Raw genomic sequence first — 16,525 nt, forward strand, 5'->3', positions numbered from 1 at the left:
ACACACACACACACCACCCCCCCCCCCCCCCCCCCCCCCGGGCTGGGACTTCCTTCAGGGCAGGAAAGGAAGGTGCCAAAGTAAAAAGGTGAGGGAAGAGGAAGGGAGATAGCTAGAAGGTGATAGGTGAAGCCAGGTGGGATGGAAAGTAAACAGCCAGAGAAGAAGGAATCTGCTAGGAGAGGAGATTGGACCTTAGGAGAAAGGGAAGGAGGAAAGGCACCAGGGGAAGTTAAAGGCAAGTGAAAAGAGGTCAGAGGTAAGAGAAGAGGGAGGGATTATTTTTAAACTGGAAAGAGAAATCAATATTTTTGCCATCAGGTTGGAGGCTACCCCAGAAGGAATACAAGGTGTTGCTCCTCCACCCTGCGGGTAGCCTGAGCAGCCTCGTTGTGTGTGAAACATCTCCTCATTTATTTTTACTGAATTGCTCATTGTCTTATTTAAAATGGCAGCTGTCACATTCCCTGTCCCGATCCATTTTCACCCTGCCTGTAGTAGAAACTGTATGTGTTCGTTCATTGAGTTTTATTTCCTGTTCTGTGCCTACTTGCGTGAGATACTTGTATTGCATCACTCTGGGTAATTCCTCCTGAATGTATTTTAGTTACTTGAATTATTTTCCCTTGTCTAAATTCCTTGCAAGTTTCATTTTGTGCCACCACTGGGCTACGAAATTTTTTTCTATCTGAAATTATGGTCAAATACCTTTAGTTATTTTATTATCACTCCCTATTTTACAAATTGGGTGCTCATTCTCTTGTTTGGTTTTAATATATCACATTTTGTTTAAATTGTATTCACTTGAAGCTTTTAATTGTCCACTTTTCAGTGTGCTTTTTCTATCACTTGGTCATAGATTTTTTTTTACAGTCTTTCTATTTTTCAAGAATTGTGAATGACCCTGCTCCCAAGGCCACTGCCAATGCAAGTTGTGGGAAGAGGCAGAAGATTTTCTGAAACATGTTTCGAGCTCGTCTATCTACCTGTACTAGATTGTCATTTTCCTATCATGCCAAGTTGATTTTTGGTTTCCGACGGTAGACTTGTGATATTTCACTCAAATCCACTTAGGAAACGCCTTTTTTGTATTGTAGGATCGAGTTGGTGTTTAATACTATTCATATGAAGTGGAACCTCCTTGTCTCACTGTGGCATCTTTATGTAGAGTCAGCAATTTAGAAAAAAGGGAAGTACAGCATAAGTTTTTTGTTTCAAATTAGTGCATCTCAAACTTGGCAAGTTCTTGCAGGAGGACCTGAATCATAGGACAACAAACTGGGAGTGGAGAATGGGGACTGGTTGAGATATGGCTTTGTGTTTAGTCAGTAATAGGCCCCCTTCTGCAGCTTGAGTTTTTGATCTCTATTTGACAGTCTCTGTATTGGTTCAGGCCATTGAGATCTTCTGGTAGCTAATACACGTGAAAGAAGGAAAGTCTATTTGGTACTAGAGGTGGAGGGAAGCCCATGTATAGCAGAAGCACTAGGATGGAGGTATTGGCTAGCATTGCCTGTCAATATTACAAACGTACACCATAATCATATTTTCCTCCAAACAAAACTGTTTCTGCGAACACCAGTTTATGCCAATCTAATTTTTTTGGATTAGACATCAAATAAATCTAAAGCTTCAGTTGATACCAATAAAATCTAAATGTCCGATAATTAAGTGAAGGCTTGACTGGGATTAGCTACCTGGATAAATTTTAATTTCCTGTTAGTTTCACCTGCTCTTGTAGCATGTATGGTTAAATGTATATCATGGGTCATTGGAACAGATTCATCACTATTCAACTTGATTGCAACAATGTCATTCCCTACTTTAAAATAATTATCTGCCTCTCTTTTCAGCTCAGCCTGTTGTGACTCCCTGTATATCACCGGATATGCAGGCTGATGTAATCTACGACGATGTTGCCCATGATGATCAATCTCCTCAGGAGAAGGGTAGGAATTTGCTCTGCCATGTTGTGTATAGACTTGTTTTCCTTGCCTTCAATCTCCAGATTTGCATCAAGAAGGATGCCATTGACACTTGACAGTTTAACTGATCGTATTCCTATGTCCTACAACACATGAGTGTTGCATCAATGTTGGTTTGGTTCCTTTGGTAGACTATTACATGCATTAGTTCATTGGTGTATCAGTGGAACAAGTGCTACACCAACTCCTACACCACCTCCCTCACTACCATTCAGGGTCCCAACCAGTCCTTCCGGGTGAGACAACACTTCACCTGTGAGTCTGTTGGGGTCGTCTACTGTATACGGTGCTCCCAGTGTGGCCTCCTGTATATTGGTGAGACCCGACGTAGACTGGGAGACCACTTCGCTGAGCACCTATGTCCGCCAGAAAAAGTGGGATCTCCCAGTGGCCACCCATTTTTATTCCACTTCCCATTCCCATTCTGTCATGTTAGTTTATGGCCTCCTCTACTGCTACAATGAGGCCACAGTCAGGCTGGAGGAGCAACACCTTATATTCTGTTGGGGTAGCCTCCAACCTGTTGGCATGAACATTGATTTCTTGAATTTCCAGTAATGGTCTACCCTCCCACACCTTCACCATTCCCCATCCCCTTTTCCCTCTCTCACCTTATCTCTTTGCTTGCCCATCAATTTCCTATGGTGCTCTTCCCCCTTCCCTTTCTTCCATGGCCTTCTGTCCTCTCCTATCAGATCCCCCCTTCTCCAGCCCTGTATCTCTTTCACCAATCAACTTCCCAGCTCTTTACTTCATCCCTCCCCCGCTCCAGTTTCACCTATCACATACTATTTGTATTTATTCCTCCCCTCCCCTCAACTTCTTACTCTGACTACTCATCTTTTCTCTCCAGTCCCGATGAAGGGTCTTGGCCCAAAATGTTGACTGTGTACCCTTTTCCATAGATGCTGCCTGACTTGCTGAGTTACTCCAGCATTTTGTGTGTGTTGTTTGGATTTCCAGCATCTGCAAATTTTCTCTTGTTTGTATCAACTTTGACACATTAACTCGGCAAAAGCTGGGCATCGTTTTTACCGTATATTACAATTTATTTATTTTTAAGTTTTGATCTAATAATTTCCTTGTACCTTTTGTGATTCACTTCTTCAAGTCCTATGTCACCAGTAACCCAGAAACACAATAGTGAAGTGGTAAATAGCAGGGGGTTGAAATTTGCCCACTGTGGTGCGTGCCGAATGTTGTAATGAACTTAAAACTGAGCACTACACAGGTCATTTGGCTCATGATGTTATGCCAATCAGGATGCCAGTTTACAATATATTCAATTTTCTCCTGTTTATCAGCCATATCCCCTCTACCCATTCCCTTCTTATTCAAGTATCCATCTATAGTCTTCTAAAATGCCACTGAACTGCCTGATCCCACCACTACCCTATTCCAGGCACCTACCTCTTTTTTTTTTGTTAATAAAAAAAAACAAAAGCCCTTTACGTCACCTTTAAACTTCACCTTTCCCCATCTCGACGCTCAATGCCGCTTGTACGGAGTTTGTATGTTCTCCCGGTCAGTTTCCTCCCAGTGCTCCGGTTTCCTCCCACAGTCTAATGACTTAATAGTTGGTAGGTTAATTGGTCATTGTAAATTGTCCAGTGATTAGGCTCGTACTAAATCGGGGTTTGCTGGGCAGTGCAGCTTGAAGGGCTAGAAGGGCCTGTTCTGTCCCGTATCTAAGTAAATAAATATATTAAAAGTGTGTTCTCTAGTGTTTGAAATGTCTACACTGGGAACAGATCCTGACTGGCTGTGCATCATATCATTTTGAAAACCTCTTATCAGGTCTCCCTTGAGCCTCCAATGCTCTACAAAAACAACCCAAGTTTATCCAACCTTTCCTTGTAGCTGATACCCTCTAATCCAGGCAGCCTTTAGGTAAACCTCTTCGGCACCCTCTCCACTGTCTGCACATCCTTCCTCTCAAGGGGCAACAGAACTACACACAGTGCTCTTGAAGTGCGATCTGACTAAAATTGTCTACAGCTGCAGCTGGATTTCCTTGCCCTTATACTCAGCACCCCTCCAAATGAAGGAAATCATTCCCTTCACATTCCCTGTGATGTCTCATCCACTTTCAGTGAACTACGGACCTTGGCCCCACGATCTCTCTGTATCTCAATGCTATTAATGCACCTAACATTAATTGTATATTTTCTCCTTCCTTTGAACTCCCAAAGTGCAGCACCTTGTAGTTGCCAGATTAAACTCCATCTGCCACTTCTCTGCCCATATCTATAATTGATCTATACACCACCTTATCTGGAACAGATCTATATTGCACTTTGATGGTCCTTTACACTATTCCACAGTCTTGGTGTCATCTGTAAATTTGATAAACCAGCTACCTACATTTTCATCCAAATCATTGATATATATTACAGACAACCAATATCCCAGCTCTAATCCTTGTGGGGCACTGAGAGTCATAGACCTCCAGCCAGATTGACAGCCTTCCATCCTTGCTCTCTGAACCTTTGTTGCCTTCTCAAAAAAATCTCAATCAAGTTTATAAGGCATGACCTGCCCTGCACCAAGTCATACTGTCTGCCCCTAAGCAGGCCATGCCTTTCCAAATGTGCATAAACCCTATCCTTCAGTATCCTCTCCAATAGTTGCCCCATTCCTTTACTGGCCTGTAATTAACAGGACTATCCCTATTTCCTTTCTTGAACAAAGACACAGTATTTGCTGCTCTCCAGTCGTCTGGGACTTCGCCTGATACTAGTGGGGACACAAGAAACTTGTCAAAACTCCAGCAATCTCCTCTCTTGCTTCCTCCCATGTTAATGTGTCCTCCATGGAGAAAGATTTCAGAAGATAGGTGCTATTCAACACTGCACATTTTGTGCATCAGACTAAGGATTATTTTCAGTCCCTGCAAATGTGCATGCTATTAGTCACTTTGAACACTGAATCTTAAATACTCATCAATACTGAACTTTCTCAATGGGACACAAAAAGCCTATTTTGCACTTTGGTCTTGCTTGATCATCAATTTTTAAATGGTTTGTAATGCTAACTATCATGTGTACAATTTTATCAAGAACACCATCAATGTAGACTTACTTTTTATAATGGTATTAAATTTGCATTCTATCTGTAGCTATTGATTTATAAAAATAGTTACTGGCTGACACCTGTTTAAAATTCCCCGGTGTTCTTGATAAGCTTCTGGTAGTTAATTATTTTCACTTAAATGCCACCGAGAGCTTATTGATAATGTCACAGCTTTGGTTATCATTCAATGGTGCTCCAAATGTTACGTCTCACAGTGTCGATGGACGAATTGATTTATGAAGATGTACAACGAGAAACGGGATGCATCAGTCCAAATCCACTGGAGGAAGGTTGGAGTTCCAGTGAGTTTGAGAGCTATGATGAGCAGTCTGATGAAGAAACTAAACCTGGAGGAGAGCATCAAAAATACAAAGTGGTCCTTCAGCCTAAGGTGAAAATTACGGTGATTGATAATGTCATTAATCAGTTGAATTGTATAGGGAGAGCTTGTCAGAAGTCATGTCAGTGGGCTAATTGGTGGTGGTAAATTACCACTTAATGTAAGCTACTGGGGAAAAAGAATCAAGGCACATATGGGAATTAGAAGATGTGAAAGAAAATGAATTACAGTTGTAATCAATTGCAAGGAACGAGAGCAGAGAAAATGGGACCGTTGGGTTTGCTGGCTGAGAACATGGAGCCAACGAGCCAAGTGATTTACTTCTGTTTTGTTTGAAGTCTGGCTTTGCAGACGGGGCTAGTTTTCTGTGAATCAGGGAGATAAGGCCTGGACTTGGAACTGCGTCACTTATGGAAGCTTGGATATTGGTTGCATAACGTGAAAGACAGGCAAGCTTTTGTGAAATGGATGAAGTTATCCAAATCTGGAAAGAATTCTTTTTGAAAAATGCCCTGGTAATTTAATGATAGACATTCTTGTGTTGAGATAGATTTGCCTAGATAAGCCATTTCCATGTTGCTGTTGTTTTTGAAGTAATGCCGGGAAAGACTAGTTGAAGTTGTTCTGTAATGTGCACCTTCAGCTCAGCTGAGTTTTATTCTGTCTTCTTCCTGGTAAGACCATAAAACATAGGAGTAGAATTAAGCTATTCAGCCCGTCGCCTACTCTACCATCCAATGGCTGATTTATTATCCCTCTCAACCCCATTCTCCTGCCTTTTCCTCAATAAGACCATATGATATTGGAGCAAAATTAGGCCATTTGTCAGATTAGATCTTATTTATAGTTTGCTCTGCAATGGTACTTTTCCTGCAGCAGCACTAATTTTATCAACTAGTAACTGAATGACATGGACAGTCATGTTGTTTAATTATTGGATTTGGGTCCAGAGGTCTAGGCCATAGTTCAAATCCAACTATGGTACGTTTTAAATTCAATGAAAGAAACTTGCAGTTATTAGTAAAAATAACATTATAACTTGCAAAAATCCATTGGTTCTTAATGCTCGATAGCAAAGGAAACACTATCTAGTCTTGTCTAATCATAAATACAAGAGCTTCTGCTGGAAATCCAAAGCAACACACACAAAATGATGGAGGAACTCAGCAGGTCAGGCAGCATCTATGGAAATGAATAAGTGGTTGATCTTTCAGACTGAGACTTCTTCAGGGCTAGTCTTGTCTAGTGATTGTTTCTAATCGACTAGTGTGTTTGACTCTTAATTGCTTCAGTTGAGGGCTAATGAGGAAAGGGAGTCATTTCTAATACTGCTGATAGGTAGATGCTCTATGGTGAGTCTGTAGAATTCTCTTCCCTGGATAGCTGTGGCTACATTAATGGAGGTAGATAATACTTTTCAGATATGGTGGCATTGAAGGCTCTGGTGAACTGGCAGAGAAGACGTGTTGTACCTGGTGCATATCAGCCATGATATTATTGAATGGCATGGCAGTCTAGAGGGGGTGAGGTGGTCCCCTCAAGTTCTTATCTTCAAGTGTTTTTTTTGTTGTGAATTACTGACATTTTTAAGAAAAGTACTAATAACATTGAAGAAATTCTGGACTTTGATGGGTGGATGCTCTTAACAGGAATTTATTCAGTAGCTAAGAGTGGAATAGTATGGGCGAGTTTCATAAGGCAATATGATCAGTGAAAAGATATTTCTTTGAGTCGCAGCAGATTCTTTTCAATTTTAAGCATGCCACCCACACTCAGCCACTTATCAAAGTATAGAAATGACCAGAGGCCAAGAATGTTGAGGAGTAGGAAATAATTTGTAAGAACTTGATGTATTTTAGGAGAAGCTAAATAAACATGCAAAGGGGGATAGGGCAGAGAGTCATGCTGATAGAGTTACGTCAAGAATGACAGGAGGAAATTTAAGAGGAACGTTGCTGCTGGCATGAATGGGTTGAACTGATTAGCCTGTCAACATGCAGTAATCCTGACTGGATATTTCAAATAGTTTCTTCCACAAAATATCTGCAATGTATTTAAATATGGTTACAAATGAATAATGCTAGTTATTAAAAAAAAAGTGTGGGGTAATAACAGCCCCACTTCAACCATGGGGACATTATTTCTTCACCAGAGACTGAAAATGAAATCAATCATCATTAATTTCTATTACAATTTTGGTCTGCCTATCCTCAGATCATATTATGCAAATTTGTGTTATCAGTGCTAAGGTTCTGAGGAGGACTTAGAAATACCTGGCGCCAGGAGTTTGTTACTAGCTGACCACTCTGATTCTCTGTACAAGCACACTGCTTTCTCTAGACAATTCAAGCTATTTAGCAAATAATGATGTTTTTATTTTCAATCATCTTTCATGAACATTAAGGTAATGATAGTACATTATTATAAATGCAATAGACCATTGTACTTTGTGCTGCATTACTGACAGTTTTAAAATGCTGGTCATTCAGAGATGAATTGGTTTCACGGGTGGCGTTGGGTTATTGCTAACATGGTTGAAGTGGAAGGACCAAATCCTTGAAATATTTTGATGGGCTACTTGTTCCTTCTGTTGAAAATAAAGACCAACAATGTGTGGGGGGACTGGGATTGCACAGCAGTTGCTTTCCGTAGTACAGTGGCGCACATTTTAAAACAGGAGACTGTAAAATGAATACTATTATTTAACCTGACTAAGCTACTGAAAATCAGCTTTGTGCAGCATGTTCGAAGTGTACTATGAAGTCCATAGTTCATTAATGCCAAGATGGAATTAATCCTGATGGCTCTTGTCAATACAGTACCAAGAGGCAAGCCAAATCATACACTCAAGCAAACGTTAGATTTGCATAATAACATTTGGAAACAGGAGCAGGAGTAGGCCATCTGGCCCCTTGAGCCTGCTCCGCCATTCAAAAAGGTCATGGCTTATTTGGCCGTGGATTGATCTCCACTTACTGGGCTTTATTCTCGGACTATGCAAAAATCTACCTAACTCTGTCTTAAGTATATTAAATGAGGTATCTTTACCGCTTCCCTCTATGACCTCCACTTGCTTATTCTCCACTGACAGCCTTGGGGATGGCTTAATCTTGCTGATGTGGGGTTTATTCATCCTGATCTTGGTTGTGTCATAACAATTGAGCTGTTGCTAAGCTAGCATAAGTGGGTTTAGAGCAGGGGTTCCCAATCTGGGGTCGGCAGACCCTTTGGCTACTGGTAGAGATCCGTGGCATAACGAAGGTTGGGACCCCCTGGTTTAGGGGAACCTGTCATTGGTAGCACACCTGAGCTGCTTTGTAGATGTGTACTATCATCTGACACAGATGGTAGAATGCTTCCAGGTTTATTTTGTGTGTTTCATTTTACTTTTATTTTTCAATTGATTAGTTGCCTTTCTAGATCCATAACCTGTTTTTCACAGGTGTTTGGCCATTTGTCTCTTCTGCATGGGACAATGACTTTGCTTCAACTGTGCATGTTTTCTACCCTTGCACTTAATACTACCTGATATTTAGTGATAGTAAGTCTCACATGCAGATGTCGCTTGGTTCATTATTGATAAAGCAGCCTTAGATTTAACCTCAGCAAGTTTTAACTTGATCCCTGGCATTTATCACATTTCTGCCTGCAGTTCTTTTGCAGTATCAATACTGGACTTTTCATTGAATGTTAAAGCACATAGTGTCTTCACATGCTACGTCACTAATTCTCATGCACTTCTATTCTTCTGCTGCCCATTCTTTCTTTCTCTTTCCTGTGCTCATCCTCCTCTCCCGGTTGCTGCTCAGCTTTCCCCGGATCTCAGTAGACTGAAGGAGAAGTACGCCAGGACTAAGAGAGAATTCCTGGCCATGAAAGTCAGGGGCAGAGACGTGCAGGAGCTGAAGCAGCGGTATGATTGCAAGGTATCTCGCTCTGTCTTTCTACTTCCCTCGGGTTAGAGAAACCAAGCAGCACGTGCTCTGTTAGAGGGCAAATCTTCAAGAAACAAAATCTGGGTGTTGTGACCAGAGACAGTGTCAACCCTGTTGTTCCTGTGCATGAGTCTCAGTGTAAATGTAGGCCACGGAATAACTGGTTGGGAAAGGAGATACTTCTGCGTTAGAGATATTTTCAGAAGTTGATGTTTAGGCACATTGTTGCAATTTAATTTCAAAAAAAACTTTACTCTGCAATAGATTCTCAACCATGACATGGAAAAAGTGTGTGAGCCATGAATGGATACCTGAAATGCGCAATCCTCTGTTTCTCAGGCCTGACATTACTTACTTTTACTACCTTTATCCAGAAGTCCGCTTTGTGGTCCTGAACATAATTAAAAGATGTATTTTTGTCTTGCGTTCCCCAACGCTTCTGAGCATCCACGATGAAAAAGTTCGACTAAGTCAGGCAGAAGTTGTTTGGTGCTGGGAATTGTGGGGTCTAATTGGTCACAGAGGAAGAGCAGACGATAGTGTATGTTGATTTCAGCAGTTTAGGATAGAGGAGATGCATGTGAAGCAGTGGTCACGGTTTGGTGAAAGCAGAGAGCAGTTAGCAGCATGACTGAAGTGGAGAAGAAAGTAATGGAGAGAAATTTTAAAGATCAGGTTGGCTTGTTGGTCTTCTTTGCAACAGAGAAACTGCTTGTTGGAACAATCTTAACTGAAGTTTGCTTTGTTTTTGAAATAAAAATGGCCCTAATAGACGTTGGCAGTTATTGACATCTCTGGGGTAAGCAGTGTATTTCTGATGTGAACATGTTAATCATTGCATTGTTCCTCACACTAGATGCAGCAGCTTATGAAGGCGGCAAGGAATGGGACTAAAGATGGATTGGAGAAGACAAAAAATGCAGTCATGCGCAAAGTATCCTTCCTTCAAAAGAGAGAGTTTCAAGGTATTGTCAATATTTGGTCTGAATCACGTCATTGTCTCGTTGGTGGACTAATACAGTTACTTTCCAGGAATGTGGTGTGAAAATACAGCTTGTCTGTTTGTAGCTTCTTCAACTGCATTTTGAAAGCTCTGCTATGCTGCAGAGTTGATGTTGTGCCTGGTCTCCTGGTTCCTTGGTATCTGTGGTTGTCCATGATCTGATCATCACCTAATAAAACTTCTGCAGTCTTTTAAATTGGAAAAATGGCCTTTGCTCATTGTCATGGAAACAAAACAGAAGCCAGCAATGGCCATTGAGCTCTTCAGGCCTGGTTCACCATGGAATGCAATTGTGGGTGACCATCCACTTCATTGCCCTGTCCCTGCTGTCTCCCCATGTCCCATGATCTCTTTAGATTAAGAAGTGCATCTACCTCCCCTTGTATTTAACAATTTGACTTCCACTGCCTTCAGCTATAATGAATTTCATAGACTTACACCATCCAGATGAAGAAACTTCTCATCTCTGTTTTCAACATACACATTTCCTATCCTGAGGCTGTGTCACTGGTTCTGGACTCCCAGGCCATCATAAATACTCCCATCATCTGTTCTGTTCAGTCCTCTTAGAATTTTATAGGCTTTCCCTTTCTGTAAAGACTACTAAAATTAGAAAAAAAATGGTCCAGCAAGTGTGTGCTTGCTGGTTTCTATTTGATGCATGATTCAATCATTTCACCATATATATCTCTTTTCCAGTTCACCTACTTCAGTCCTTCAAACTGATTTATTAACTTTGTTTCTTTCCAGGTGCTGCCCAAGCTTTGAACTGTCATTATTAATTATTTTTGTACTTGAATAATTTGTCTTCTTTTGTACATTGGTTGCTTGTCATTGTGTGTAGCTTCTCATTGATTCTGTTGTATTTCTTTGTTTCTAGTGTGAAATTGTTACAAGGAAAGGTTGAACAAGTTAGGTCTTTATCCTTTGGAGCGTAGAAGGTTGAGGGGGGACTTGATAGAGGTATTTAAAATTATGAGGGGGATAGATAGAGTTGATGTGGATAGGCTTTTTCCATTGAGAGTAGGGGAGATTCAAATAAGAGGACATGATTTGAGAGTTGGGGGCAAAAGTTTAAGGGTAACAGGAGGGGGAATTTCTTTACTCAGAGAGTGGAAGCTGTGTGGAATGAGCTTCCAGTAGAAGTGGTAGAGGCAGGTTCGGTATTGTCATTTAAAGTAAAATTAGATAGGTATATGGACAGGAAAGGAATGGAGGGTTATGGGCTGAGTGCAGGCCAGTGGGACTAGGTGATTGTAAGAGTCGGCACGGACTAGAAGGGCCGAGATGGCCTGTTTCCGTGCTGTAATTGTTATATGGTTAAGATGAATCTCTGGGTAGCATTTGGTGACAAATATTTATTTTGGGGTGGTGGTGTCTCCACCAAAGGAGGTGTAAGGCATTCCTTCCCTCCCCTAACCTGCAGGACATCCTTGGGCAAGGTGTAGCACCCCCCTGACCGGGGTCATGTGAAGCTATGGGAAGTGGTGGTGGATGGTTGTGTGAGCAGCTGGTGTATATCACAAGGCCTGGTTATGCGACTACTGATGCCGGGCAGACAATTGCTGAAGAGCATTGGTAATGGCTGGGGACACCAGTCTTGCAAAGACACTGCCCAGAAAAAGAATGGCAAATCATTTCTGTAGAAAAATTGACCAGGAACAATCACGATCATGGATAGACCATGATCGCCCATGTCATATGACACTGTACTGAATGATTGAAATAAAGGGAAGATTATTAACAATAATCAAAAACAAAATATTGAATTGAGCTGACTAATCATATCCAAAATCAGCTTGATAATAAGAGGCAGGGGTAGTGGCAAAATGATGCAGTTTGGCAAGTTGAACAGATAATATGCTCAGTCACCACTTTCTTAGGTACACCGATACACCAGCTTGTTAATGCAAATATCTAGTCAGGGTGGCAGCAACTCAACGCACAAGAGTAAGCAGATATGTTTAAGAGGTTCAGTTATCATTATGAAAAAGAGGAAGAAATGTGATATGAGTGCCTTTAACTGTGGAATGATTGTTGGTGCCAGATGGGGAGGTTTGAGTATCTCAGAAACTGATGATCTCTTGGGATTTTCATGCACAACCGTCTCTGGAGATTATAGAAAATGGTGCAAAAACAAAGAAAAACATCCCTGTAAAGGCAGTTCTGCGGGTGAAATGCATTGCTAATGAGAGAGGTCAGAGCGGAATGGCCAGACTGGTTTAAGCTGACAGGAAGGCAACAGTAACTCAATAACCACAACACGTCACACATTGAAGTGGATAGGTTACAGCAGCAGAAGACCACAAACATACTTCATTGGCCACTTAAGTACAGAGGCCACTGAGTGTGTATAGACAGTTTGTAGTTCAGCACGAAGCAATGCGAATTGATAAAAGGATATTGAGATTCTAATTCTCAAGTTCCCTGAGAGTGACAACACAAATACGGCAGATGAAAATGAAGGTGGCATGTGGCATGAGGTAAGCTCGCATTCATAGACCAGGGCATGGGATATATGGCATGAATATCAATTTCTCCTTAGTAAACAAATTTTCCCCCATCTCCAACTTCCTCTATTCCCCACTCTGACCTTTCACCTCTTCTCATCTGGGTCCCCTTCTCCTTCCCTTTCTCCTATGGTCCACTCTGCTCTCCAATCAAATTCCTTCTTCTCCAGCCCTTGACGTCTCCCCTCCACCTGATTTCACCTATCAGATTTCAGCAAGCCTCTTTCCCCTCCCCACACTTTTTAATCTGACATCTTCTCCCTTCCTTCTCAGTCCTGAAGAAGGGTCTTGGTCCGAAATGTCAACTATCTACTCATTTCCGTTGATGCTGTCTGACTTGCTGAGTTTCTGCACCATTTTGTGTGTTTTTCATAGGATGTAGAAGTTGGGGCATTATGTTGCAACTTTACAGAACACTGTCTAGACTGCCCTTGTATGTAGTTCTGGTCACCACACTACAGGAGCAATATGGTTGCAAAGGAGATTCACTGAGTTAGGCACTTTCGTTGTGGGGAGACATCAGATAGGCTGGTTTGTTTGCTTTGGACAAAAGAAGCTGAGGGGTGTCCTCAAAGATGTACGTATATATACTTATTATAGGCAAGAGCTAATGTAGGTAGTCAGAATATTTCAAAATAAGGCGGCAGAGGTTTAAGGTGGAAGAAGGAACCATTACAAGAGAATTGAGTCCTATCCATCCACCTTAAAGAGAGTTGTTGATATATGAAATGCAGCAATAGGTGCTTGTTTAAATATGTCCTAAATATGGAGCGCGTTTGAAACAACCACTATAATGAAGAGACATTTAAGTAAGCACTTAATTAGGCAAGACACAGAATGATGTGGACTCATCGCAGGCAAATGGAACTAGTGTACATGAGCAAAAAGGTGTTGGCCCAGTTATGTGGTGTACAGCTCTAAGCTCTGTTTTTATGAAAACTGGAAAAAAAAAAGCAAGAACTGTGGCAAAAAAAAGCTCAGCAGCTTGCTCAAAGTTGAAAGTAAATTTATTACTGAAATACTTATCACCACCATCATCGTGTCGTATTGATCATGGTCTTATCCATGACTATGATTGTTCTTGGCAAATTTTTCTACAGAAGTAATTTGCCATTTGTCATGCTTCTGGGGAGAATCTTTACAAGATGAATGATCCCAGCCATTATCAATACTCTTCAGGAGATTGTCTGCCTGGCTTCGGTGGGTCCACAACTAGGACTTGTGATATGCACCAGCTGCTCATAGGACCATACACCACCTGCTCCCATGGCTTCATGTGACCCTGATCAGGGGGCTAAGCAGGTACTTCACATTGCCCAAGGGTGACCCGCAGGCTAGTGGAGGGAAGAAGCACCTTACATCTCCTTTGGCAAAGATGCATCTCCACCCTGCCACCTGGTCTTCCCTAGTGTATGTTTAATAGTGTGGAAAAAATGATTCTATGCTGCTTTTAGTTGCTCCCTCTGAGCCCCTCCTTCTGCCCCCCACCCTTCATGCCAACTCCACACCTTGTTTTAAAGATGTCAAAACTAATAACCAGTAGACCGGGCAAGTTGAGGAATGGCGTGATTCAGAGCAACACTGGTATTGATACGTGAGACTGCAGATGCTGGAATAGGGAGCAGCAAACTATCCACCAAAGGAACTCAGTAGGTTGAGAAAGGAAGAAAGAAGTTCATTGTTGAAAGTTTTAGGTTGAAACCCAGCATCAGGATAGTGTTGGTATAGCTGGCTTTTAGCCAGTGTGACAGCACATACACTCCTGCTGGGAGAACAGAAGGGAAATCACAGACATTTCTGATTATTGAGTGGCTGTTCAGGCAAGATGCCAGAGGGGGGTGAGAGCTAACATACTGTTTGCGCTGGAGTTTTCACAGTGATGGCCTTCATGATGGAGCCTTTCCTGACGCCGGGGATGGAGTTTGTCTTTTGAGATTGTTCACGGTGAATGCTAGTGAATGAAATGTTTGCATTAGACTGTTTGGCTTGCTTCAAGGGCTGTAGCTGTTGGCTGTTGTGGACTGATTTTAAAAGCCAGTATCATTTGGACAACACTAATTGGACGGTAAGTGCCTAAGGACAGTGATGGGAGTACATCTAAATAAAGAAGAAGCAGGTGGGTGGTTCTTGAAGGCAGATGCTGGTGATTTGGCCTATATTAAAGTTGCATGAAATCTTCCAAAATTAAATCTTCAGTCTGTGTGTTTATTCCCTTACGAATCTATGGCTGCACCATTCAATGTTCAAATAACTGTTAATCAGTGGAGTGTAGCTGGCTTCTTAGCAATGGATGTTTCCCCCATGTAATCTCATCCTTTTCCAAAAACAAGTAATCATCTTTCAGAATATTTGCTATTGCATCGTACCCAGCAGTTGTGGATTGTGTTATGCGAACTAGATTAGAAACAGCAGTTTTCATCTCAAAATGATAATTCGTTGTAAACTTTAGATTTTAGCAGCTTGCTTAAGTGAAGCAGCCGCGGTCTCCGACAGATTGAAAGTTTCCTTTGCACTTTTGCTGATTCAGTAGGGCCAAAACCACAAACATGAGCTTCTCTCCTCACTCACAAGCTTTTCCTTCACGCACAAGTTCAGACTTTCTGCTCTACAGCTGCGACATGTCAGTCAGTTTCTGATCCGAATCAGGGCAGAGCACGGGTTGATGAGTAACAATCAGCAACAGGAAGTTCAATTCATTGTATTTTTAATCCAATAAACTCTTCTTGCTTATCCAGAGACTCAAAATCTACTGCAGCCCTGCTACTTTTGTTCTGCCTCATGGAGTGAACTGGAAAATAGGCTCGGGACTTAAATGGGGAAATGCCTCATAAGCTAAGGCCATTGGGAATGAGAAACTACAACTCCTGGAGATCTGCAATGCTGCAAACAGCAGGTTGATCAGCGTCTGGGGGGAGAACAAACAAGGACTAAGTGATATTGGCAGGCGTTTGGAAGGGAATAAGAGGAAGAGTACTTAGTGACCAAACAAACAATGTTTACTTTGTTTTTTTTCTTGTTACATTTTATTGTTTTTGATGTTCTATGTCAGTTACTAGTGTAATCACTTACTGTATTTCTTACATGAAAAATATACAGAATGCAGAATAGGGTCATTCAGTCCACCACAGTGGTTTGAGATTAATCACAATGACCAGCTCTTGATCTGTATTCTCATGGATTATAAGTTTATCAAGTGTTTATCCAACTGTAAAAACTTTTCCTTTTATGTCTATGTATCTGCCTCTTTTGGGTAGCAAGTTCCACATTACACTTCCTCTCTATCTCATTCTCGAATACCTTCACCAATTACCTTAAACCTATGTTCTCTGGTTGTTGATGTCTCTGCTGGAGCCTTCACTTGCCCCTTATCAAGACCTCTCATAATTTAAAAATTCCACTTGATCCTTGACTCTAAAATAAGGAACCACTGCCTGGCCAATCCCTCAGCTATTTAACGGCAATAGCTACTTCTACTCTTTAAAAACTAACTTTGAAACTTCATTTTATCTTCTTTCAGATCAGTATGAAGAGGATGATGCAGGCTATCTTGATGTTCCGGTGTCGGACTCGAAACACCCTCCACCAGAGCTCAGTCCTATGCCCCCAGGACTGAGTCCTCAGCAGGTCAGTGCCTTCTGACCCTTTCACTGGATGACCTTAGAGTGTATATTTGTTTATAG

General features: G+C 41.6%; 1 protein-coding gene across 3 annotated transcripts in view; it reads left to right on the plus strand.

Moving 5' to 3' along the window:
- Positions 1 to 16,525, plus strand: part of arhgef10lb (Rho guanine nucleotide exchange factor (GEF) 10-like b) — a 197,401-nt gene that overhangs the window by 98,170 nt on the left and 82,706 nt on the right. For 2 of the 3 annotated variants that reach the window (XR_012096662.1, XM_073031768.1), the window contains exons 7-11: positions 1,854 to 1,949; positions 5,273 to 5,448; positions 9,207 to 9,323; positions 10,189 to 10,297; positions 16,363 to 16,469. Coding sequence is in view for 2 of the 3 variants with exons in the window: in XM_073031768.1 (XP_072887869.1) it covers positions 1,854 to 1,949; positions 5,273 to 5,448; positions 9,207 to 9,323; positions 10,189 to 10,297; positions 16,363 to 16,469 (605 nt within the window). In the remaining variant the exon portion in view is untranslated. The remainder of the gene's footprint in view (positions 1 to 1,853; positions 1,950 to 5,272; positions 5,449 to 9,206; positions 9,324 to 10,188; positions 10,298 to 16,362; positions 16,470 to 16,525) is intronic. The other variant, XM_073031769.1, reaches the window with a different exon arrangement.

The sequence above is a fragment of the Hemitrygon akajei genome, chromosome 29 (genome assembly GCF_048418815.1).
Source record: "Hemitrygon akajei chromosome 29, sHemAka1.3, whole genome shotgun sequence".
NCBI classification, from domain to species: domain Eukaryota; kingdom Metazoa; phylum Chordata; class Chondrichthyes; order Myliobatiformes; family Dasyatidae; genus Hemitrygon; species Hemitrygon akajei.